Source organism: Microcebus murinus, chromosome 14, assembly GCF_040939455.1.
Source record: "Microcebus murinus isolate Inina chromosome 14, M.murinus_Inina_mat1.0, whole genome shotgun sequence".
Lineage (NCBI taxonomy): Eukaryota > Metazoa > Chordata > Mammalia > Primates > Cheirogaleidae > Microcebus > Microcebus murinus.
The window spans coordinates 70,162,747-70,186,173 of record NC_134117.1 but is presented as its reverse complement, the minus strand read 5'-3'; the positions used below and the strand labels follow the sequence as shown (position 1 = coordinate 70,186,173).

The 23,427-nt window shown below is 40.6% G+C and overlaps 2 protein-coding genes across 11 annotated transcripts in view; both read left to right on the top strand.

Moving 5' to 3' along the window:
- LOC105860123 (WASH complex subunit 2A) overlaps positions 1-12,428 on the top strand; it is a 62,100-nt gene extending 49,672 nt beyond the window's left edge. For 6 of the 9 annotated variants that reach the window (XM_076010209.1, XM_076010208.1, XM_076010210.1 and 3 more), the window contains 8 exons: positions 3,859-3,987; positions 4,109-4,189; positions 5,114-5,236; positions 6,154-6,216; positions 6,578-6,787; positions 8,387-8,992; positions 10,234-10,411; positions 12,090-12,428. In XM_076010209.1, coding sequence (XP_075866324.1) covers positions 3,859-3,987; positions 4,109-4,189; positions 5,114-5,236; positions 6,154-6,216; positions 6,578-6,787; positions 8,387-8,992; positions 10,234-10,411; positions 12,090-12,229 — 1,530 coding nt within the window. In that variant the 3' untranslated portion in view covers positions 12,230-12,428. The remainder of the gene's footprint in view (positions 1-3,858; positions 3,988-4,108; positions 4,190-5,113; positions 5,237-6,153; positions 6,217-6,577; positions 6,788-8,386; positions 8,993-10,233; positions 10,412-12,089) is intronic. The other 3 variants (XM_076010214.1, XM_076010213.1, XM_076010211.1) reach the window with 2 other exon arrangements.
- Positions 12,429-14,625: 2,197 nt separating this feature from the next.
- Positions 14,626-23,427, top strand: part of ZFAND4 (zinc finger AN1-type containing 4) — a 95,228-nt gene continuing 86,426 nt past the window's right edge. The window contains exon 1 of one of the 2 annotated variants that reach the window (XM_012744621.2): positions 14,626-14,751. The gene's annotated coding sequence lies outside the window, so the exon portion shown is untranslated. The remainder of the gene's footprint in view (positions 14,752-23,427) is intronic. The other variant, XM_012744619.2, reaches the window with a different exon arrangement.

Below are 23,427 nucleotides of genomic sequence, written 5' to 3'. Positions count from 1 at the left end.
TCAATTGATAAAATATACTGTATCAATAAAATATAGGATAAAAAGCACATGATCATCTCAATAGATGCAGAAAAGGCATTGTGATAAAGTCCAAACCCTTTCATGATAAAAACACCCAACAAATTATTCATAGATGGGAACTTCCTCGAGTTGATTAAGAACATCTATGAAAACCTGCAGCTGATATCATACTTGATGGTGAAAAACTGGATACTTGCCCCCTAAGATCATAAAAAAGACAAGGATATCCTTATCCTAGTCAGCCTTATACTGGAGGTTCTAGGCAGGGCAATTAGGCAAGAAAATGAAATAAAAGGCATCCAGATTGGAAAGGAAGAAGTAGAGACATGTCTACTTGCAGATGGCATGGTACAATATATAGAAAGTCCTAAGGAATCTACAGAAAATCTATTAGAACTAATTAAGCAAATTCATTAAGATTGCAGGATATTAGACCAGTATATGAGAATCAGTTGTAGTTCTATATGCTAGTAATGAACAGTGTGAAAATGAAATTAAGAAATCATTTTGATTTACAAGTAGCACAGAAATGATAAAATACTTAGGAATAAATATAACAAAAGAAGCACAAAACTTTTAAACTAGAGACTATAAAACATTGAGAGAAATTAAAGACCTAAAATAGATGGAAAGACATCTCATGTTTATGGACTACAAGTCTTCATATTGTCAAGATGTCAATACTCCCCTATAGTCCCTATCAAAATTCCAGCTTGTTTTTTATAGAAACGGATAAGCTGATCCTAAAATTTTTATGAAAGTACACAGGACCCGGAAGAGCCAGCAATCTTAAAAAGATGAAGTTAGGCGACAAAAGATGAAGATAGTGTGGTACTGGCATAAGGTACTGGCATAAAAAAGATGAAGTTAGGCGACTCAAACTTCCCAATTACAAAACTTACTTCAAGATAGTGTGGTACTGGCATGTGGTACTGGTTGTGTGTGTGTAAATAAAATATCTATAAATATCTATAATATATCTATAAAATATATAGATCAGTGCAATAGAGTTGGGAGTCCACAAATTAACTCTAAAATTTATAGTCAATTGCTTTTGGTTTTTTTTAGCCTTGGCCTCTCAAAGTGCTAGGATTATAGGCGTGAACCAGTGTGCCTGGCTGTCAATTGCTTTTTTAACAAGGGTGCCAAGATAATTCAATGGGGGATAAAATAGTCTTTTCAACAATTGGTACTGGGACAGCTGATGATCCACATGCAAAAGAATGAGCTTGGACCCTTACCCCACTCCATACACGAAAATAAACTCATGTGATCCAAAAGTGAGAACTAACACTCTATAACTCCTAGAACAGAATATATGAGTAAATAAATCATCATGACTTTGGATTAGGCAAAGCCTTCTTAGAGATGACAACCAAAGCACAACTGACAGAGGAATAAATAGCCAAACTGGACTTTATGAAAATGAAAAAATTTGTGCTTAGGGATACCTTAAAGAAAGTAAAAAGACAATGCACAAAATGGGAGAAAATAGTTGCAAATCATGTATTTGATAAGAGACTTTGATCCAAAATATGTAAAAGACTTACAAATCAATAATAACAAGACTGCCCAATTAAAAGATGGGACAGCCGGGCGCGGTGGCTCACGCCTGTAATCCTAGCACTTTGGGAGGCTGAGGCGGGCGGATCGCTCAAGGTCAGGAGTTCGAAACCAGCCTGAGCGAGACCCCGTCTCTACCAAAAATAGAAAGAAATTAATTGACCAACTAAAATATATATATATACAAAACATTAGCCGGGCATGGTGGCGCATGCCTGTAGTCCCAGCTACTCGGGAGGCTGAGGCAGTAGGATCGCTGAGCCCAGGAGATTGAGGTTGCTGTGAGCCAGGCTGACGCCACGGCACTCACTCTAGCCTGGGCAACAAAGTGAGACTCTGTCTCAAAAAAAAAAAAAAAAAAAAGATGGGACAAAAGATCTGAATAGATATTTCTCCAAAGAAGATGTACAAATGGCCAAAAAGCACATGAAAAGATGCCCAGCATTAGGGAAATGTAAATCAAAACCACAATGACTTACCACTTCATACCCATCAGAATGGCTATAATTTAAAAAAAGAAAAGTGAAAAGTGTTGATGAGGATATGGAGAAACTGAAACCCTCATTCATTGCTCCTGGGAATGTGAAGTAGGACAACCACTTTGGAAGATAGTCTGTAGTTCTTCAAATTATGAAAACATAGAATTACCACATGAATTCCACTCTTGGGTAGATATATACCTAAATGAAATGAAAACATATGTTCACACAAAAACTTGAATATGATTGTTCTCAGTGGTGTTATTCATAATAAACAAAAGATGGAAACAACTTAAATGTCCATCCACTGATGAATGGAGAAACACAATGCAGTGTGTCCACAAATGGAATATTATCTGGTAATAAAAAGAGTGAAGTACTGATACATGCCACAATATGGATGAACCTTGAAAACATGCTAAATGAAAGAAGGCAGTCACAAAAAACCACATACTGTGTGATTCCATTTATATGAAATGTCCAGAATAGGAAAATCCATAAAAACAGAAAATAGGTTAGTTAATAGGTTCTTAGGGGTGGTGGGGATGAGCAGGAATGAGAAATGACTACTAATGGCTTGGAGTTTTTTGTGGGGATGATGAGAATGCTGTAAACTTACATTGTGGTGGTGGTCGCACAACTCTGTGACTATACTAAAAAATCATTGAATTTCACACTTTCAATGGGTAAAAGTTATGGTGTATGAATTTTATCTCAATAAAGATGTTAAAAAAATAAACCAGGTTGGTAGGCCATTGTGTTTTGTATATCAAACTGAAGAAATAGTCCATATAGATTTCTACAGAAAGTGTTTTATAAGTTTTCTTTATTACGCCAGTAGTATAACCCTACTTGATTATGAATAATTTGTTATATGTTCTCCCAGTCTCTTACTATGTATAGTTTTGTACTGTTTTTCCACAGTTCTGAAACTTTTTAACCTTAATTGCTATTTTAAACTGGTTTTATGTATTAACAGTAATAATTGTTAGTTAATTGTTAATGTGATTTATTTTGTCAGAAGTATGGGTTTTTGTGTTAATCGGTGATTGTTGTACTAAAGATGAAATAGGGGTGAATTTTAGAATGTCAGGAGCATTTTATTATTCAAACCAAGTAATGTTGGTAGTAACTTTTAAATGTCAGATATCCTAGCAAACAAAAAATTCACTTGTAGCCTGAAGGTAGAATAGAAGTGATGGACAGACACAGGGAAGGCTTGTGGTCACACCCGTGCCAGGCCCTTGGACTACAGTGCTGACGGGTTAGAGATACACACTTTACTGCTCTGTGTGGTTTCTCCCATCCAAGTACTAACCAGGCCCGACCCTGCTTAGCTTCCGAGATCAGACGAGATCGGGCGCGTTCAGGGTGGTGTGGCCGTAGACCTGTGTGGTTTCTGAGATGGAGTCAGCTGCTCTTTCTTCCTTTGGGAATGAGATAGAACTCATTCAAATATATATGTTTCTATCCCGCCAATTTTTCTCATTATGGAACTAATGGATTGTTCTTTAAATAGAAGATTCAGACATTACACAAGGTCGAAAGATGATCTTTCCAGATTATGTATGTGTTATTTATAAATATATTCTCCATTATTTTTGATACCTCCATAGTATTCCGTTGTGTGAATGTGTCATTTTCCTACTGATTGGCCCTTAGGCTGTGGCCAGCCTTTTGCCAATGCAAACAAAGCTGCAGGGACATCTTTATTACATCATCTTTGCATGTGTGTGATTCCCTTGAGATAAATCTTAGCACTCTAATCACATGTGACCTTCACCCTTTTTCCCAGGGCCACTATCCTGATGCCCGCCCCAAGAGCACAGGTGTCTTCCTGGATGAAGAGCTCCTTTTCAGCCACAAACTCCAGAAGGACAATGACCCAGATGTTGACCTTTTTGCTGGCACCAAAAAAACCAAGGTCAGCTCCAAATGGTTCCCCACATCATAGCTTTGTTACTGTATTGGATATTATCTCAACCTAGCTCTCTTTGTAAATTGTTTTTGTTTTGGATATTGAATTTCAGTGTTGTCTTTTCTAGTTGTTAGAGCCAAGTGTTGGGAGCCTCTTTGGGGATGATGAAGATGATGATCTTTTCAGCTCTGCCAAGTCCCAGCCTTTGGTACTAGCCTTTTCTCCATACTGGAGTGGGTGGGAAAACTTTCGGGAAAGGAAATTTGTGTGGTGTTAAATGATTAAGGAAAATCCACAGAGAATCCTGGTGCTTACTAATAAATGAGCAGCAAATAACGTGCTGATAGGAGCATGTACAGAGGATGCAACTCTCAGTTTGTGGTGTTCCCCATCTTACATTCTCTAAACTAACATATAAACATTAACTGACCCAGGCTCTCTGACAAGTTTTGTTTGATTTTGAAATGGTTTATTGAAAGACCATTGCATATAATATAGTAACTGTTTGTGCTGTTCAGGTGCAAAGCTTTAAATCTGAGTTTTAGCGTTCATGTGTGGTTTTCCCCCGTCCCAGTAGGTTTTTTTATTTTTTTATTTTTGAGACAGAGTTTCACTTTGTTGCCCAGGCTAGAGTGAGTGCCGTGGCGTCAGCCTAGCTCACAGCAACCTCAAACTCCTGGGCTCAAGCCATCCTCCTGCCTCGGCCTCCCAAATAGCTGGGACTACAGGCATGCGCCACCATGCCCGGCTAATTTTTTTTTTTTATATATATTAGTTGGCCAATTAGTTTCTTTCTATTTATAGTAGAGACGGGGTCTCGCTCTTGCTCAGGCTGGTTTCGAACTCCCGACCTCGAGCAATCCACCCGCCTCAGCCTCCCAGAGAGCTAGGATTACAGGCGTGAGCCACCTCGCCCGGCTCCCAGTAGGTTTTCTTCTTATCATTGAGAGGCTCCTGTGACAGTCACAGTCTTTAGAATACTGTCTCCGAAATGCTGCCTTTGAGTTAGTTCCACCCTCATTTGAGAAAGGACTTTTAAAACTCAGAAGCCAGGTTCCTTTTTTTGCATTATGATTTTTCTTTAAATCTCTAAGATATTTGACAGAATTTTGGTATTATTTTTCTTTTGAAGGTTCCAGAAAAAAAGAGAGTAGTGAAAAAAGAACACTCTGTTTCCTCTTCCAAAAACCAGAAACATTCCGAATCCACTCAAGGTAGCAAAGAAAAAAGCATCTGGAAGCCAGAAACAGCCCAGGTCAGAACCGACCTCTCTAAGGATCGTCAGCTCTCTCTGCATCCCAGTGCAGAGAGATGCATTACACAGACTCCAGTCACTCAGACCTCCCTTCGCTGTTCTCTTTTACCCATGTTCATCTCCCCTCTCCTCACTCCACACTCCAGAGTCTCATGAAGCTACACTTAATTGTTACTATTCTGGGATTTGATGCCAGATTAGATTTTAAGATGGAGTTAAGGTAGGATGAAGAATCTTATTCCCACCAGAGTTTTTACTGCTCCCTCTGGGCTTCCCTTGGAATAGAATTAAATATAAATTACATCTGATTTCTTGGTTGCCCCTCAGTATTGCTTCTCCTGAGATTATTGCTGTCATGCCTCCCTCCACAGCAGTCTTCTCTGTCCCAGGAGAGGCCAGGGCCAGGAGTGAGTACCAGTGTTGCAGGCAGGTGTCCCTGGGTGTCTCACTGAGGCCTTGCTGTCCTGAGCTTAGAAAGGGAGGCTCTTGGACTAGCACATCTGTTTCCAGTACTCCGGTTGTTTTGTTTTTAGAACTGGTATGTTAGGCTGTGTGTGAATTTTTGTGTGTTCCTTGATATCTGCTGTGTTAGATTACAAACATGGAAACTTTGCCAAGTGCTCAGGTTTTGGTGCACTGGTAAACTACAACTCTTACGAATCTTAACCACCATCTATGTCTTCCTATTTACGTATGGTCTGACAGCCTTCCTCTTACGTGATGAAGGAGGAAGAGGAGGCATAAGGGAAATGATACCAGTGAAATGTTGAGACCTCAGGAGAGATTTGAATGCCTTTCCCATTATAGCACTACAGAAAGTGACAGCCTTGCTCCATCACAGATTGATTGACAGGCATAAAAGACACTTTTCTTTCTATTTCCCCAATGGATATTTAACTGAATGTAATTTCACACAGGACTCGTCAGGTCTCGCTCCATTTAAAACCAAAGAACCATCCACTCGGATCGGGAAAATACAAGTAATTATAACACGTCTGGAATCTTCATTGCCTGCCTTGTTACATCTATACACTTTTTTGGATTTTTCTTTTGTCAGCTGCTGCCAAGCATTTTTTCATCTCTTCCTACCTCCAAACCCCTTCACCTTCTCCTAGTTGTTGCTTCTTGTGTGCTGTGTCTTTAACATCTTTTCTTTGACCCCAGTGGTGGGCACAGGTGTATGACCCTCTGTTTAATTCTGAGATTAGATCGGGCAATTTTCCTGCATTTCTCTTCTCTTGTATTATACGTTATGTGTACTGAGTCTTGTCCTCTGTCACAGTAATGATCATAGACCACTGTGTTGAAGGACAAATACAGAGTCTCATATTTCTTCTTTAGGCAAATTTAGCAATCAACCCAGCGGCCTTGCTGCCTACAGGGGCTCCCCAGATCTGTGAAGCAAAGCGTGTTTCTCCAGAATTGGCTTCTTCATCTGAACCTGCAAGGAACTGTGGTCTGGAAAGTGTGCCCACTCTTCCTGGGAGTGGGGAGGCCGGCGTGAGTTTTGATCTTCCAGCTCAGGCAGACACCTTACACAGCGCAAACAAGGTGATGAAACCATCTTTGCTTGCTTGCTTGCTTGTTTTCTTTCTTTCTTTTCTTAACCACAACACGTGCCTGCTTCTTTCTGGGCCATCAGTTGCACACAGTAGTCTCACTTTAACTCCCCATTTGAAGGAGGTACCTCATCTCTCCTGTGGCCTTTCCTCTCTCTTAATTCTTTTCTCCTTCCTAATTCTGCATCTGCTTGTCTGTAGCTTGCGTTTGTTACATTTACATTCTGCTCGGTAGCTGTGGTGAAGTCCTACCACCTCAGCTGGTGTCTGCTACCTTCAAGCTCTTGGGCACTGCCACCCTGGGGTCTTCTAACCATAGAGCACATCTTGCTCCTCCTGCTGGCCCAGAGGAGAAAATTTAGGCTTCTCGATTTGATGTAATTTTGCCCTTTACAATCAATGCCAACCTGTGCATCCAGCTGTCCCACCAGTCACCACATGCTGAGCTCCAGGCACACGAGTTGTCACTCCTTGAACACACAAGCTCCTGCTGCCTTCCCACCTACAGCTCTGCTCAAACATCCCTGCTTCTGTGCCCCTGCTCTGTACTCCTTCTCTGAGATCCCTCCTTAGCAACCTCCCGGCTGATCTGCCCATCACACCATTTCACAGGCTCTCCTCACTGGGCTGTGAGCCCTTTGAGGTTTTCTTTCATTTTAGTTGGTTTTCTTGTTTCTAAGTCTCCCCTCTTATAGAAAGTCTTCGCTGATCTCTGAGTAAGCTACAAGACCCCGGATGACCTACCCCTGGAAAATACATTCATTTCAAGTGTTTCCAAACCTGTCTTCCCCATGCAAAATAAAACATCCTTCTTTCTGTTATAGTTTTAATTAGTTTTTTTTTTGGTTAAGTTTAAATTGGCTACTTCCTAAAATTATTTGTGATATTCCCTTGAAGTAGGCAAACACAGTCAAGTGTTAATACTTTGCCCAAAGTTGTTTGTACCTTCTCAAAATTCTGCTTGATTACATATATTTTGGAAAATATCACAAACACTGCATCATTGCTATCAAATGACTTGTCTTTTGAGGTTATATTTATTACAGGTTCTGATTCCTAAGCCATATTTTTTACATGAAATATTTCACATTTGAATTTATGAAGAAAACAGCAGCTTAGATTACTTCTCATTATTGTCTTATATCTCCCTGCTCCTAGAGCCTGAATTTAAACTAGCTCCCTAACAAAGGTTAGTACCAGAATTCCATGATTGTTTCTTGTTTTAAACCCACATTTAAATTAAGAGCAGAGTCCGGGGCCAGGCAGGGCTATGGGACACAAAGCACCAACATCCGACTTTCCAGGGTTCTAGCAATAGGTGAAGCTTGTGTGAAACTGAACTGAAACTTCCCTCAAAAGATTAAAAAATGTAGAACACAAAAGGAATAAGAATGGCTTAGAGTATTAGGAGCTATTTAACTCCTTCTCTGGAAATCTTTAAGAAAAAACCTCTTATATGTCTCATATAATATCTTGATTGAAGTAGACTCAATAACCTTACAATAATTTGAGTCACCAATTCTTTGTTATGGTAGCTTTGAACACTTTTTACTTTATCATTAGATCAGTCTGTGTCTTTTTGCTATTGCAGAGCCGTGTCAAAATGAGAGGGAAGCGCAGACCGCAGACCCGAGCAGCTAGGCGGCTGGCTGCCCAGGAGTCCAGCGAGGCGGAGGATGTGAGTGTCCCCAGAGGAGCCGTGGCGCAGTTGGCAGACGGCGCCATTTCACCAAATGGCTGCCAGCCACAGCCCAGAGCCACCAGTGGAGAAGACAGCTCTGTGGAGGCTGAGGCAGCTGCTGCTCCACCTTGGGAAGGCCATCCTGCGCATGGAGTGGACAGAAGGCCCTTTGCAAAGTCTCTGGGTCATTCCAGAGGTGAGGCTGATCATTTTGATTCCGGGGACATCTTTTCCAAGGGCACGGAGAAAACAAAGGCCAAGGCAAAAGCAGCAGAGACCCCAGCCATCCAGCCAGTGGGAGGTAAAGAAGGAAGCACCATGCCCCCTGCTCTAGGTGAGGCAGGCAGTGATGATGATCTCTTTCAGTCTGTTAAACCAAAACCAGCAAAGAAAGCAAATCCTTTTCCTCTCCTGGAAGATGAGGACGATCTCTTTACAGATCAGAAAGGCAAGAAGAAAGAGTCAAAATCCAACAGTCCGCAGGATGTCATATCAAAAACACAAGATATTTTTGAGGTAATAGGATATAACACGTTTTTGTGCCTGGTTCTGTGTTAAGGAAAATACCTGATTGGCTCATATGGTCCATAGATTACATTAAACTTGTATGTCATGCATGTCTGATATCTACTTGCTTAGGTATAATAATTATAACTAAGCTCTTTTAATAAGGCTGAAATTTACTCAGAATTGGGATGTTTTTTTTTATTTGTTTCATTTAGGGGGTAGTTCTTGGCTGGCCATAATCATTGGTGAAGGTTTTGAATTCTGTAGTTTTTATAGTTTGATTTTGTTATTTTTATAGACTGTTGCTGCAGTCAGGTTTCTTGCATGCTGCTCTGTGACATACATAACGTCATATTGGTCCAGCTTGAGTGTTTTAACCTCTGGTTCTGGGGAAATAGGCCCTGGCTGGAGCTGATGATTTAGTGCAGGCAATATGGCCTTCAGTGGCATTCGCTCAACAGATATGTTTATAGAGCATCTGGGAACTGTAGGGGAAATGAGGGAAGTACTCTGCTCCCAGAGCCCTCAGGGAGGAGAATCGAGTACAAACAGGGCAATAGGTAATTATGATGTTTTCAAATAGCACTAAGCATCATGGAGAAAATAACCTGGGGTGGAGTGGTAAGGAGGAATGGGAGGCACTCCTTCAGATAGGACTGGGAGAGACGAGCTCACTGCAGAGGTGGTGTTTGAGCTGAGACTAGAAGAAAGTGCAAGAACAAGCCGTGCAGAGATCTGGGGTATTGCATTCCAGGCAAAGGGGGCAGGTTTTGTGGCTGTTCCCAAGCACCCCAGCAGTTTACATTTCCACAGCTTGTTGAAGTAAGTGTATTTAGTTTTAAAAAGTGATTTATGGCTGGGCGCAGTGGCTCATGCCTGTAATCCTAGCTCTCTGGGAGGCCGAGGCGGGTGGATTGCTCGAGGTCAGGAGTTCAAAACCAGCCTGAGCAAGAGTGGGACCCCGTCTCTACCATAAATAGAAAGAAATTAATTGGCCAACTGATATATATAGAAAAAATTAGCTGGGCATGGTGGCACATGCCTGTAGTCCCAGCTACTCGGGAGGCTGAGGCAGGAGGATCACTTGAGCACAAGAGTTTGAGGTTGCTGTGAGCCTGGCTGACGCCATGGCACTCACTCTAGCCTGGACAACAAAGTGAGACTCTTGTCTCAAAATAAATAAATAAATAAATAAATAAATAAAATAAAAATGATTTATAATTATTTTACTTGTTTTTTGATATAACAAGGATGATATATTTGCTACAGAAGCAATTAAACCCTCTCATAAAACAAGAGAGAAGGAGAGAACATTGGAATCCAACTTATTTGATGATAACATTGATATCTTTGCTGACCTAACTGTGAAACCAAAAGAAAAGTCCAAAAAGAAAGTGGAAGCTAAGTCTATATTTGATGACGATATGGGTAAGTTTGGTTTTCTACATTGACCTAGAGAATCATTACAGTTCTGTTACTTGGTATTTCTCCTGCGTGGCTCTCTCCTGGAAAATGGGTTTCCTGGTGGGTTTCCTTCTGCCTACTATGTAATCCTGAGTTAGGGTGAGGCTGGATAACTAAATGGACTAGTCATTTTGGTGAAGAACCTTGGTATGGTGGACATAAAGGAATTTGAAGGTACTCAAAATTTGAGCTTTAAGTATAATTTAACTTTTATCTTAGTGTACCCTGCCAATCATCTGTGACAAACACTGATGTTATGAAAGGAGGATGGATCAGAAACTACTCCACATGCTAATGTACGCTGAAGTGGCTGCCTTGGGTGTGGTGCAGTTGGTTGGGTCAGAGTCCCAGCTAGAGAGTTTCAGTGGTCCGTGCAGGAGGGCAGGACTACACAGGGAAGTAGGTTATAACAGACTTTGCATCTCTTGTGTCTTCCCTTCGTAGTACAACTTCTACTTTGTTAATAGGCAAGCTAAATGTCTGATAATCCTACATGTTGGGCCTCTGATACACCTGTGTTGGTAGAGAGGACTTGGGCTGAGGCCAAATACACGCTTCCCACCCCACCCCAACCCCAACCCCAGTCTAGACCTTGAGGCTAACTAGGAGATGGCTGGTGCTGCAGAGCCGCACTGGGTCTGTTCACGCAGCCGTGTGCTCTGTCTACCCCTGCTTCTCACTACACAGGGTGTGGAAGAGACTTCATTTGTTTCTTTTATTACAAAAAAAGTAGTACATACTTATTGTAATAGATTTATATAATTCAGAAGATGTAAAAAGTGAAAAACAATGCCTAGAGATAACCAGGGGTTAACAGTTTGGTGTATATCCTTTCAGACTTGATGATATCAATGTTTGTGTACATATAAATATATACCCATTTAAAAAAGAATATCCTTTATCTCTGCTATTCCTTTTAGCCACTTAATGTCTTCTTATGTCAGTACATAGAGATCTACTTGTTTTTAGTGATTGTATAGTACTACTTTCTATTTAGTCATTAACCTATTGGTGATGATGTACATTGTTTCTAAGGTTGCTCTATTACCAATAAGGCTGTGGTCTTTAAGATTTGTGTACATATGCTAAAATCACAATAGTATAGAATCCTAGCAGTAGCATTACTGGGTAAGTAACAACTGAGATGAACTTTAGAGTCAGTGAAACACTAAACACGAATGTAGTCACAGAGACATTCTTATCATTGAAATGCCTCAAATCCATGAACTCTGAAAGAGGGTAGATCCTATATTGGATTTTCCTTTTTATATTTTTATCACACTTTCATTTTAAAACCAGTGTGAAAAGAATGTAGAAATAAGTCCGGTATCACAGATAGTAAGGTCATGGGCTGAGTTGGAGATCCAGGTTTCCTTCCCTTTTTCCTCTCTTGTACGTGCACTACACACATTTTTATAGCTGAGAAAATTGTGCTCAAAAAGAACCTGTGACTTTCATGTAATCATAAAATTTAGTTACTAACAGAGCAAGGAGCAGAATCTTAAGAAGCTTGAGTTCTATATTAGTGTCTTTGGGTACCCATACTGTTTCCAGAATTGGGTCTTTGGAGCTTTGTTCGGATGTGTCTTAAAAGCACCCATTTTCTTGCCTGTTTAACAACTTTTTTTTTTTCTTTTTAAAGATGATATCTTCTCCTCTGGTATCCAAGCTAAGACAACCAAACCAAAAAGTCGATCTGCACAAGCAGCACCTGAATCAAGATCTGAACACAAGGTGTCCAGCATATTTGATGATCCCCTGAATGCCTTTGGAGGCCATTAGAGCATACAGGGTGTTCATGTCTTATCCTTCAGCTACATCCTTAAGTTAGTGATGATGTCTTATATACTCATGGTCTTAACTGGATTACAAAAAGCAAATACTAAAACAGCTAGCTCACCTTTTACCCAATGTACTTAGTATTTTTTTGCACTGGTTTTAATCATGCTTAATCTGAAACAAAAATAAATATTTCACAGTGGTTGTTTTGTTTTTAATTATAGTTTGTTTTAATTCACCTGGGTGTGGTCACAGTATGATTTAGGCCTTATTAGAGAAGAAATCTCTTTGTGGTTTTCATGGTGGGCAGGGAAACTCAAAGGTAGCAAATGTAAGACAGATGACCAGGAGTGTTTATTACATGGATAGAAGCCCTAACTTAGGGCTTGGGCAAGTAAAAGAGAAAGAAAATGAGTTTATCCTTCATAAGTCTTAGCAATGCGAGAGGAGGTTTCCACTGATTCTACTGAATTCTGAAGATGCTTCTACAAGTCCTCTAAGGCAAGGTTTGGCAAACTGTGACCCTCCACTGTCTGATTTTGTAAGTAAAGTTTTATTGGAACACAGCCACACCCATTTATGTATGTGTTGTCTGTGACTTCTTTCATCCTACCTCCAGTGCCAGAGTTAATTGTGACAGAGACTGGATAGCCCACGGAGCCTACAATGTTTTCTATTTGCCCCATTACAGAAACAGTTTGCTGACCCTTATTCTAAGGCATCCATTTTCATCCTTGTCTTGTAGAGGCAGCAGAATGAACCCAGGTAATAGAAGTGCTGAGGATGGGAATATCAGTCTCTACAGTGTGCTGCTGCATAGAACTCTGCACTGATGGGAATGTTCTGTACCCAGTGCAGTAGTCGCTAGCCCCGTGGATTGCTCACCCCTGTTCCAGTCTTTGTTTCTCTGTGCAGTTTTGTCTTGCTTTTGAGTATTCAGTCTGTAATCATGGCACAATTTTGTAGGCCAGCCAGGTTCGCCTCACCAATCCTAAAGTCACTAATGTCTTCCTTGGGCATTCTTTGATCAGATCAGGAATTACTTATATGCAGAATCAAAGATTTTGTACAGCTCCCACAGGTCAGCTGTTTGCCCTACTCTGCTTTGAGTCACCCAGTGGCAGAAGAGGGTACTTACTAGTTACCTACTCCTTTTCCCTATTCATTTCGTGCATCTTCCTTCTGTTCCCTAGGTCAGGGTCTCCAATCTATTTATCATTAAGCATGCATAGAATGTAACATATTAATTGCTATGCAAGTGGTGTTTAACTCACGCTAGTTTTGAGCCTGGGGCTTTGTGAAGCATAAGAAGACTCAGTTCTCCAAAACAAATTCAGTAAGTATGTCATGAGTCACATAAAACTCAATTGGCGTGCAGTGTAAAAATTGATTTTAGCATCGCCTGAGTTGCATATAACTGACGCACAGAAAACAGTACAAAATAACAAATTTTTCATTAAATTAGAAAGGATCGTTTCATTTTTTTCTACTGCGGCAGTCAATGTGTTCAGAAGGAACCAGTGGCGAAAGAGGAATGAAAGTTCAGTGTTTCACCGTACACCCCAGGGTATGCACAGTAGTTTTTTGAACTGTGGAGATAAGTTAGTTGGTAGGATCAATCTCAGGAGAGAGGATGGGAGACAGACGTCAAGTGTTCAGTTTCATCTTAGACAGGTTCCTATGAGTCACAAATTGAGTGATGAGCATGAGTGAACCTGCAGTGGGGGAGATTACATTCATTGTCACTTGAGTAATCTACCTAGTTAAACAGGTTAACAGAATTGGAAAATCTATTAGGAACCACCTATGTGGGGAATGAAGAAGTGGGAGCCCACGGTTTACACCCCAGCTCAGCAGCTTGGAAGCTGCAGCAGGAACGAAGGGTGGCATTTGAGCCAGAATGCCCACTCTACCACTACAGTCCTCAGTAGGTGGACTGTTATCTACTTTCGTCCTTGTCTTCAACCAGGCATGGTAATGTCCCCATTTTTCAGACGAGGCAATTGAGGCCAGAAATGTTAGGGGATGGAGAAGCCCAGGAAAGGGAATTTGTTCAGCGCAGGCCAGCTCGGAACGACTGGACAGCGTCTGCCTGGGACCCCAAGAGGGCCTTCGGTGGGTGTCAGCGAAGGCGCCCCCCAGCCCTAGTCCACTGGGCGCCAACTCCGCCGTTCCCAGCAGGCTGTGCGGCTGGCCCTCAGCTGCCCGCTTGGGCCGGAGTCAGGTGGTCGCTGTTAGCAATAGAGAGTCAACATCCGGGCCTCTCGTAAGCGACAACAAGCTCCGGACGCCAAGGAGTCCCGATTCCGAGCAACCGCTGGCGTCCGGCGTCCAGACCCCGCCTGCGCCCCCGCTGATTGGAGGGAGATGTGAGCGCCGGCAAGCGATTGGAAGGGGCGTCACAAAGGGGCGGGCGCGCGGCGGCCGCGGAGCGTTGCCGGTCAGTGCCTGTCGCGGCGTCGCTCGTGGAGCGGGGCGTCCCGAAGTGGGCCTGCGGGCGGGCGAGCGAGCGGACGACACTGCGGGTGAGGGAGAGCGGAGAGCGGGCGGGATGGGCAGGGCGCGCGGGGCCGCGGGCCGCTGAGCCGGTCTCGCTGCCGCCGCCGACCTTCGCGGGCCGGAGAGGCGCGCAGGGCGGCCGCGTCGCCCCCGCCCGCCGCCGCCGTCTGTGGCCGCGCTTGGCGGGCCGCCTCGTCCAGCACGCGCGCCGGCGCTCGGCTCTCCGCGGGCGCGGCCTCGACTTCCCCGCGTACCGCCGCCCCTGACGGGTGCTGATCCCGAGTCCCGTTCTCACGCGGAGCCCGCCCGGTCCTCCGGGCTCGGGCGTCTGGGTGCCTCAGTGGGTCCCGGAGGGCGGGGCCGCGCAGGTGCGCGTCGAGGGCTTGCGTGGGCGGGGCTCCAGGCCCGCTCGCGGCCGGCTTCAGGGTGGGCCTTAGGCTGCGGAGGCATTGGGCGCGGGCGTGAGCTGCAGCTTGCGTTTAAACTTCAGGGCCGTTTTCACGTCTCAGTAAATGTAGATCTGTGTCAGCATTTTTAATGGCTGCATCACATTCTGGGTACCCTTATCTTGGGGGGAAAGTTTAAAAGGTGACTGCTCTTGTGGCCAAGCTTCTTTAGAACAGAGGATGAAGCAAATTCTAAGATACTGACATCGTTTGATACTTATTTAGTGCTATTTTTGCCTTATGTATCTTTAAATTCCCTTTCATTTTTTGGTGAGTGTGCTTTTAGAACTTTTTCATAAGACGTGAGAAATGCTTTGGCAACTGATTTAGAAGTGCTTTTTGATGCCATTACTCTTGATAGCTAGGCATGTTTTTTGAATTATTTGTAAAAATTCTGGAAATACTTTTTTCCTCTGCCTTCTTTCTTTTCCTTTACCCTTCTCTTTTTTACCTGTTCTTGTATCATTTTGTATCCCATCTTTGAGTCTTCCTTGCCTCCACATTTTCCAGCATCACAGGGTCCCGTAACATGCTCAAGCGTGACCGCACACCTCCTTGAAGCTGTGTGTGGGCCCATCTGCTGGTACTAGTTTGCCCTGCCGGAGCTTCCATTTGCTCCGCTCCCATTTTCTAGTCCTCCAGTCTGGCTTAACCAGATTTCACGGCTTGCTCTTTCCTCTGCAACAGTGATTTCTACTGCTGAGATGTATAATTATTTTCTGGAGGCAAACATTTTCAGTTTTGGTTACCAGCTTTGGCTCTTTTTGGTTATTGGAAATTATTCCATTGAATGGACCCAGACTTATGATGAAAGTTCCAGCACAGTAATATACTGGATTTTTTTGTCTTCTAGCCTGTAGTCACTTTATCCATTCTCACTGTAGATGAAGGATTTCCTCCAGATCTATCTGCTGCCTTCTCCCCTCCCCCAGCTTGTTTATTATTTTTAGGATATCATTATGGAAGAGCACTGTGGTGAAGGAAATGCTCCTTATGTCCTCTGCTAAGTTCCTTGGGCAGGCACTGGTCACCTATGCCTTTATTTCTGTAATGTTCATTTCAGCATTCCTGACACCTGGCTCCTGTTGCTGGAGCGGCTATTAATACTGTGTAGGTAGGGAGTGCTGTTGGTTTTGGGGGAACAGATAGTGACAATTCTATAGTACACTTTTATTCAATATAGCATGATAAATATGTTTTTATGAATTCATGTTATCCAAAATTATATTATAAAAGCAGTTGTTTCAATGAGGAAAGGGGATTAGGGTTAGGGAGCTCCAAACAAAGTCATTTTTCCTACAGATATTGCACTGTTAAAGAAATAAGAATATGTAACAAAACCTAAGCACTATAGCTCTTTATTTAGCTTTTCTTTAAGAGTATTAGCCTTTTACCACTATCACTAGCAATATTACTAGTATGGCACTTGTATTACTATATTTATTACTCATTATTTTGATAAATAGTGTAACAACACTCAAAACAGCTGTGCTGCAAGCAGCAGCTTTTCTTCCTGTGCTACCATCTCTTCTAGGACCATTAGCAGTCTGCACAATGCAGTTCAGGTTCCCGAATTAATTAATTATATTTCCTATTAGTATTATGAAAACTCACATTATAGCAGAAATACCTGTATGTCCATGTATGCTATGAGTTGGATAAACTTTGGACTTCATTTGGAGTGAGTCAGAACTTGATTCCTGTGGGAACAAATATCTCCCTCCAAAAAAACTTTTGGAGCATAACCAAATATTTATTCATCTCTGAAACAGAGAAAATACCTTACCTATGTCACAGGTTTGTTCTAAGGATCAACTGAGAGTAAATATTTATTTATTCTGTCATTGAACAAACCTTTAATGAGAACCAATATGTGCAAAACACTGTGCTAGGTGATTGAGAGGTAAATCAGATAGGCTCTCTTCAGTTTAGTAGGGCAAGAAAGCTGTGTAAAAAAATGAAATTGATTGTTATGGGTGCAATATATGATTGTACAGTTAGCGGTGCAAAAGAGAATGAATATAAAAGGCTTTGTGGAATAGTTGATATTTGAGCTGAATATTGATAAATGATTAGTTGCTTGTCAGGTAGCCATGAATGAGGATAGTGATGAGTAGAACAGAGCAGGAGCAACAATATAAAAGGCTAGTGTATTCTGAAGGTGCAGATGCAGATGATTAGAGGATAAAAGTACCAGAGATGTTGTAGGATGTAGGGTAAGGTGTATAGATAAATTAAATGGGGCTGGAAGGTGAGATGCATGATCTTAGGAGCCTAAGGAGTGTGAATTTTATTCTGTAGAGAGTAAGAAGCCATTATAGGGCCTTGAACTAAGAAATAACATGATTGGTTCTACATTTTCAAAAGATAATTGTGCTCCACAGTATATGTCATTAGGAAAATGCAAATTAAATAATAATGAAATACCACTATATGACTGTTAGAATGGCCAAAATCCAGAACATTACCACCACCAAATGCTGATGAGAATGTAGAGCAACAGAAACTCTCATTTATTGCTTGTGGGAATGCAGAATGGGACAACCACTTTGGAAGATGTTTGGCAGCTTCTTATAAAATTAAAAATATTCTTACCATATGATCCAGCACATGTGCTCATTGGTATTTGCCCAAATGAGTTGAAAACTATGTCCACAGAAAAACCTGTATGCCGGTGTTTATAGCAGCTTTGTTCATAATTGCCAAAACTTGGAAGCCCTTGGAATATGCCTTTTAGTAGGTGAATGGAGAAATAAACTGTGGTACATCCGGACAATAGAATATTATTCAGCACCAAAAGAAATGAGCTATCAAGCCATGAACAGATATGGGGAAAACTTAAATACATTTTACTAAGTGAAAGAAGCCAATCTAAAAAGGCTGCATAGGGTATGTTTCCAACAATATGACATTCTGGAAAAGACAAAACTTATAGAGACAGTAAAAAGACTAGTGGTTGCCAGGGGTTGGGAGGAGAGAGGGATGAATAGGCAAAGCACAGAGGATTTTTAGCACAGTGTATCTATTTTGTGTTACACTATAATTGTGTATACATGTCATTATACATTTGTCCAAACTCACCGAGAGTAAACCCTAGTGTAAACCATGGAAACTGATAATGATATGTCACTGAAGGGTTCATCATTTGTACTGAATTTACCACTTTGGTGCAGCACGTGGTAGGAGGAGGCTGGGAGGGGAGCAGAGGTATGTGGGAACTTTCTGATCAATTTTGCTGTGAACCTAAAACTGCTCAAAAGATGAAGTCTATTCAGAAGGGGGAAACATTCATGTTTTAGACTAACATATTAATTTCTCTCATTTAGTTCCTTAATTGGTGAGGTTTTGCTGCAATGCTTTCTAAAATTATTTTAGAACTTTGTGTGACTTCTCCCTTGCTTAAACAATAGAAAAAAAAAAGAGTCAAATAATTGAGAGTAAAATAATTACTTAACAGTGTGATAATATGGTACCATGATCCAGTTTTCATAAGCTTTCTTTTCAAAATTGAAAAAAAGATAATGATTAGCATCATGGAGGACAGATTGGAAGAGTGAAAGGTGGGAATCCAGGATCATAACTAGGCCATGAAAATTGCTTATTTGAGAGTTAATGAAGCCCTTAAACTAAGTCCTAGTTAGTATATATGGAGAGGGTAACAAATTATAGAATTATTAAGAAGTTACTTAGATAGAATGAACAATATTTGATAACACAACAAAGTGATTATAATCAACAATAAATTATGGTATACTTTAAAATAACTTAAAGAGTGCATGGAATGTTCCTAAAACAAAGAAATGTTAAATGCCTGAGGTTATGAAGACCCGAATTATCCTGATTTGATTAATTCACATTTTATGCCTGTGTGAAAACATAACATGTACCTTATAAAGATATACAACTATTATGTACCCATAAAAATTAAAAAAACATAAGTTATATTGTCAGGATTGGTCACTTCTAGATGTCATGAGGATGGGAGGAAAATCCAAAATGATTCCTAGATTTCTAGCTTGAGTGACTGGATGAATGGTGGCACTCTACCAAGAGGACTATAGGATAAAAAGTAGGTTTGTGAGAAGGATGATTAGTTTTGGATATGTTGAATTTCAGGCGTGTGTGGAGTATCCAGATTTCAGATGCCTATGGAATATCGTGCTTATAGAGTGGAAATTATTAACCAGACAACAATCTTTAAAACTGCTCCTGTAAACACATTTCTATGAAAATTGTAGTGACTTCAGTGATAGCTCATATCCTTTGGTAGAAAAAAAAGTATGAACTTTATATATGATCCACATTTCCTTTTGATTGTTACACTTCCATAGTGTTCACTTTCTGTTCACCTAAGCTTACTTGCTGATGTCCTTCTCCCACTTTGAGACTTCACCCGTCCTGAAGTACATTCAAAAGTTTACCCAAATTTACTCTAGGGCAGGAGTCCCCAACCTATGGTGAGTTGTATAATTATTTCATTATATATTACAATGTAACAATAATAGAAATAAAGTACACAATAAATGTAATGTGCTTGAATTATCCCTAAACTATCCCCCCCCCCCCCCCCCCCCCGTTTATGGAAAAATTGTCTTCCATGAAAAAAATGTCTGGTCCCAAAACAGTGAGTCTAGGGAACACTTATCTCTTATGAATGTAGACACTGAAATCCTCAAGAAATACTATCAAACTAAATGCAGCAACATATATAAATGATTATACACCATGTATAAATGTGATTTATCCCAGGAATTCAAGATTGATTTGGCATACAAAAATACCTTGTATTATTAAGAGAGGAAGCAAAAACCACATGATCATTTCAGTAGACACTGAAAAAAAAGCATTTGACAAAATTCACACTCCTTTATGATTAAAAAAAAATCTAACACCTAAATAATGTAGAAATAGAAAGGAAGTTCCTGTGAAAACAACCCCATAGCTAACATCATACCTAATTCCTAAAGACTTGATGCTTTCCTCTTATAATCAGAAATAAGACAAAGATGTCCAGTCTCACCACTTTTATTCAACCTTGTGCTGGTTTTAAGTAGGGCAATTAGGCAAGAGAAGGAAATAAAGGCATATGTATTGGAAAAGAAGAAGTAAAACTATTTATAGATGACATGATCTTGTATGTAACGTTTTATGTACAAAATCCTAAGGAATCCACTAAAAAACTATTAGAGCTAAATACACATTTCAACACAGTTGCAGTGTATAAGACCAACACACTATTAAAATAAAGTTTATTCCTATGCACTAGCAATGAACAATCTGAAAAAATTTAAGACTATAATTCCATTTACAGTAGCATCAAAAAGAATAAAATACTTAGGAATAAATTTAACAAAAGAGTACAAAATGTATACTTTAAAAACTTTAAAACAGGCCGGGCGTGGTGGCTCACACCTGTAATCCTAGCACTCTGGGAGGCTGAGGCAGGTGGATTGCTTGAGGTCAGGAGTTCGAAACCAGCCTGAGCAAGAGAGAGACCCCATCTCTACTATAAATAGAAATTAATTGGCCAACTAATATATATAGAAAAAAATTAGCCGGGCATGGCGGCACATGCCTGTAGTCCCAGCTACTCAGGAGGCTGAAGCAGCAGGATTGCTTGAGCCCAGGAGTTTGAGGTTGCTGTGAGCTAGGCTGACGCCATGGCACTCACTCTAGCTAGCCTGGGCAACAAAGTGAGACTGTGCCTCAAAAAATAAATAAATAAATAAATAAACTAAAAATAAAAACTGTAAAACATTGAAAGAAATGAAAGAGATATAAACTTAAAGATGACATATTTATGGACTGGAAGGTCGCAATGCTCTGTAAATTGATCTGTAGACTCAACACAATCCCTATCAAAATTCTACCTGGCATTTTTGCTATATGGGCAAGCTGATGCTAAAATTCATATGGAGATTCAAGGGACTCAGAATAGTGAACAATCTGGAAAGAGATGGACAGATGGGAGGACTCACACTTCCTGATTTCAAAGCTTACTACAAAGCTACAGTAATTAAGACAGTGTGGGCCGGGCGCGGTGGCTCACGCCTGTAATCCTAGCACTCTGGGAGGCCGAGGCTGGCAGATTGCTCAAGGTCAGGAGTTCAAAACCACCCTGAGCAAGAGCGAGACCCCGTCTCTACTATAAATAGAAACAAATTAATTGGCCAACTAATATATATAGAAAAAATCAGCTGGGCATGGTGGTGCATGCCTGTAGTTCCAGCTACTCGGGAAGCAGAGGCAGGAGGATTGCTTGAGCCCAGGAGTTTGAGGTTGCTATGAGCTAGGCTGACGCCATGGCACTCACTCTAGCCTGGGCAACAAAGCGAGACTCTGTCTCAAAAAAAAAAAAAAAAGTGTGGTACTGGCATAAGGATAGACATGCAGGTCAGTGGAATAGAATTAAGAGTCCAGAAATAAACCCTCACATTTACAGTCAGTTGATTTTCAACAAGAGTTCCAAGACAATTCAGCAGGGAAAGAATGGTCTTTCCAACAAATGATAACTAGAAGAACTGTTCATCCACATGCAAAAGAATCAAGCTGGACCTCTGCCTCACACCATACACAAAAATAAATTCAAAATGGACAATAGACCTAAATATAAGAACTAAAACTATACAAGTTGTGGAAAAATATATGGGTAAATCTTTTTCTTTTCTTTTTTTCGAGACAGAGTCTTCCTCTGTTGCCCCAGCTAGAGTTCAGTGGTGTCATCATAGCTCACTGCAACCTCAAACTCCTGGACTGAAGAGATTCTCCTGCCTCAGCCTCCTGAGTAGCTGGGACTATAGGCACGTGCCACGACGCCTGGCTAAGTTTTCTATTTTTGGTATGGGGTCTCTCACTCTTGTTCAGGCTGGTCTTGAACTCCTGAACTCAAGCAGTTCTTCTACCTTGGCCTCCCAGAGTGCTAGGTTTACAGGCGTGAGCCACCACACCCGGCCGAGTAAATCTTTATTACCTTGGGTTAGGCCAGACTTTTTATATATGACAAAAAAAAAGAAAAAATAGCCAAATTAGACTTTATCAAAATTGAAAACTTAACGTTTCGAAAGATAACATCATTAAAGTTAAAAGAGAGCCCACAAAATGGGAGATAATATTTGCTAATCATATTATTTGATAAGGGGTTTGTATTCTAGAATATGTATTTAAACTCTTACAACTCAAATCCAATTAAAAAATTGACAAAAGTTCTTAATAGACATTTCTCCAAAGAAGATAGACAATGGCCCATAGTCACATAAAAAGATACTCATCATCATTAGTCATTTGAGAAATGCAAATCACAACCATAATGAGATACTACTTTATACCCACCAGGATGGTTTTAATCAAAAAGACAATAAAAAGTATTGGCAAAGATTTAGAGAAATTGGCACCCTCATTAATTGTTGGTAGAACAACTGTAAAATGGTTCAGAACACTTTGGAAAATAGTTTGGTAGTTCCACAAATTGTTAAACATAGAGCTGTGCCATATAACCCAGCAAATCTGCAGATATATATCAAAGAGAAGGAAAAACACGAAAAAACTAGTAGTTGAATGTTCATCATAACATTGCTCATAATAGCCCCAAATTGAAAACAACTCAAATGTTCGTCAACTAAGGACCAGATAAACAACATCAGATATAGCCATATAAGGGATGAAATACTGCTACATCCTAGAACATGGATATATTTTGAAAACATGGTAAATGATAGAAGGCAGTCAAAACTCAAATCAAAAACACAATACCTTTTACAATAGCCTCAAAGAAAATTAAATGTCATATAAGGGATGAAATACTGCTACATCCTAGAACATGGATATATTTGAAAACATGGTAAATGATAGAAGGCAGTCAAAACTCAAATCAAAAACACAATACCTTTTACAATAGCCTCAAAGAAAATTAAATGTCTAGGAATATATTTAATGAAAGATGTGAGAGACATGTATAGGGAGAACTACGAAACACTAAGAAAGGAAATTGTAAAAGATGTAAACAGATGGAAAAATCTACCTTGCTCATGGGTTGGTAGGATCAATATCATTAAAATGTCCATACTACCTCCAGTGATCTACAGAATTAATGCAATCTCTATCAAAGTACCATCATCATTCTTTGCAGATCTAGAAAAAATAATTTTATACTTTCTGTGTAACCAGAGAAGACCTCATATAGGCAAAGCACTCTTAAGTAAAAAGGACAAACTGGAAGGTATCAGTCTACCAGACTTCAAGCTGTACTATAAGGCTATA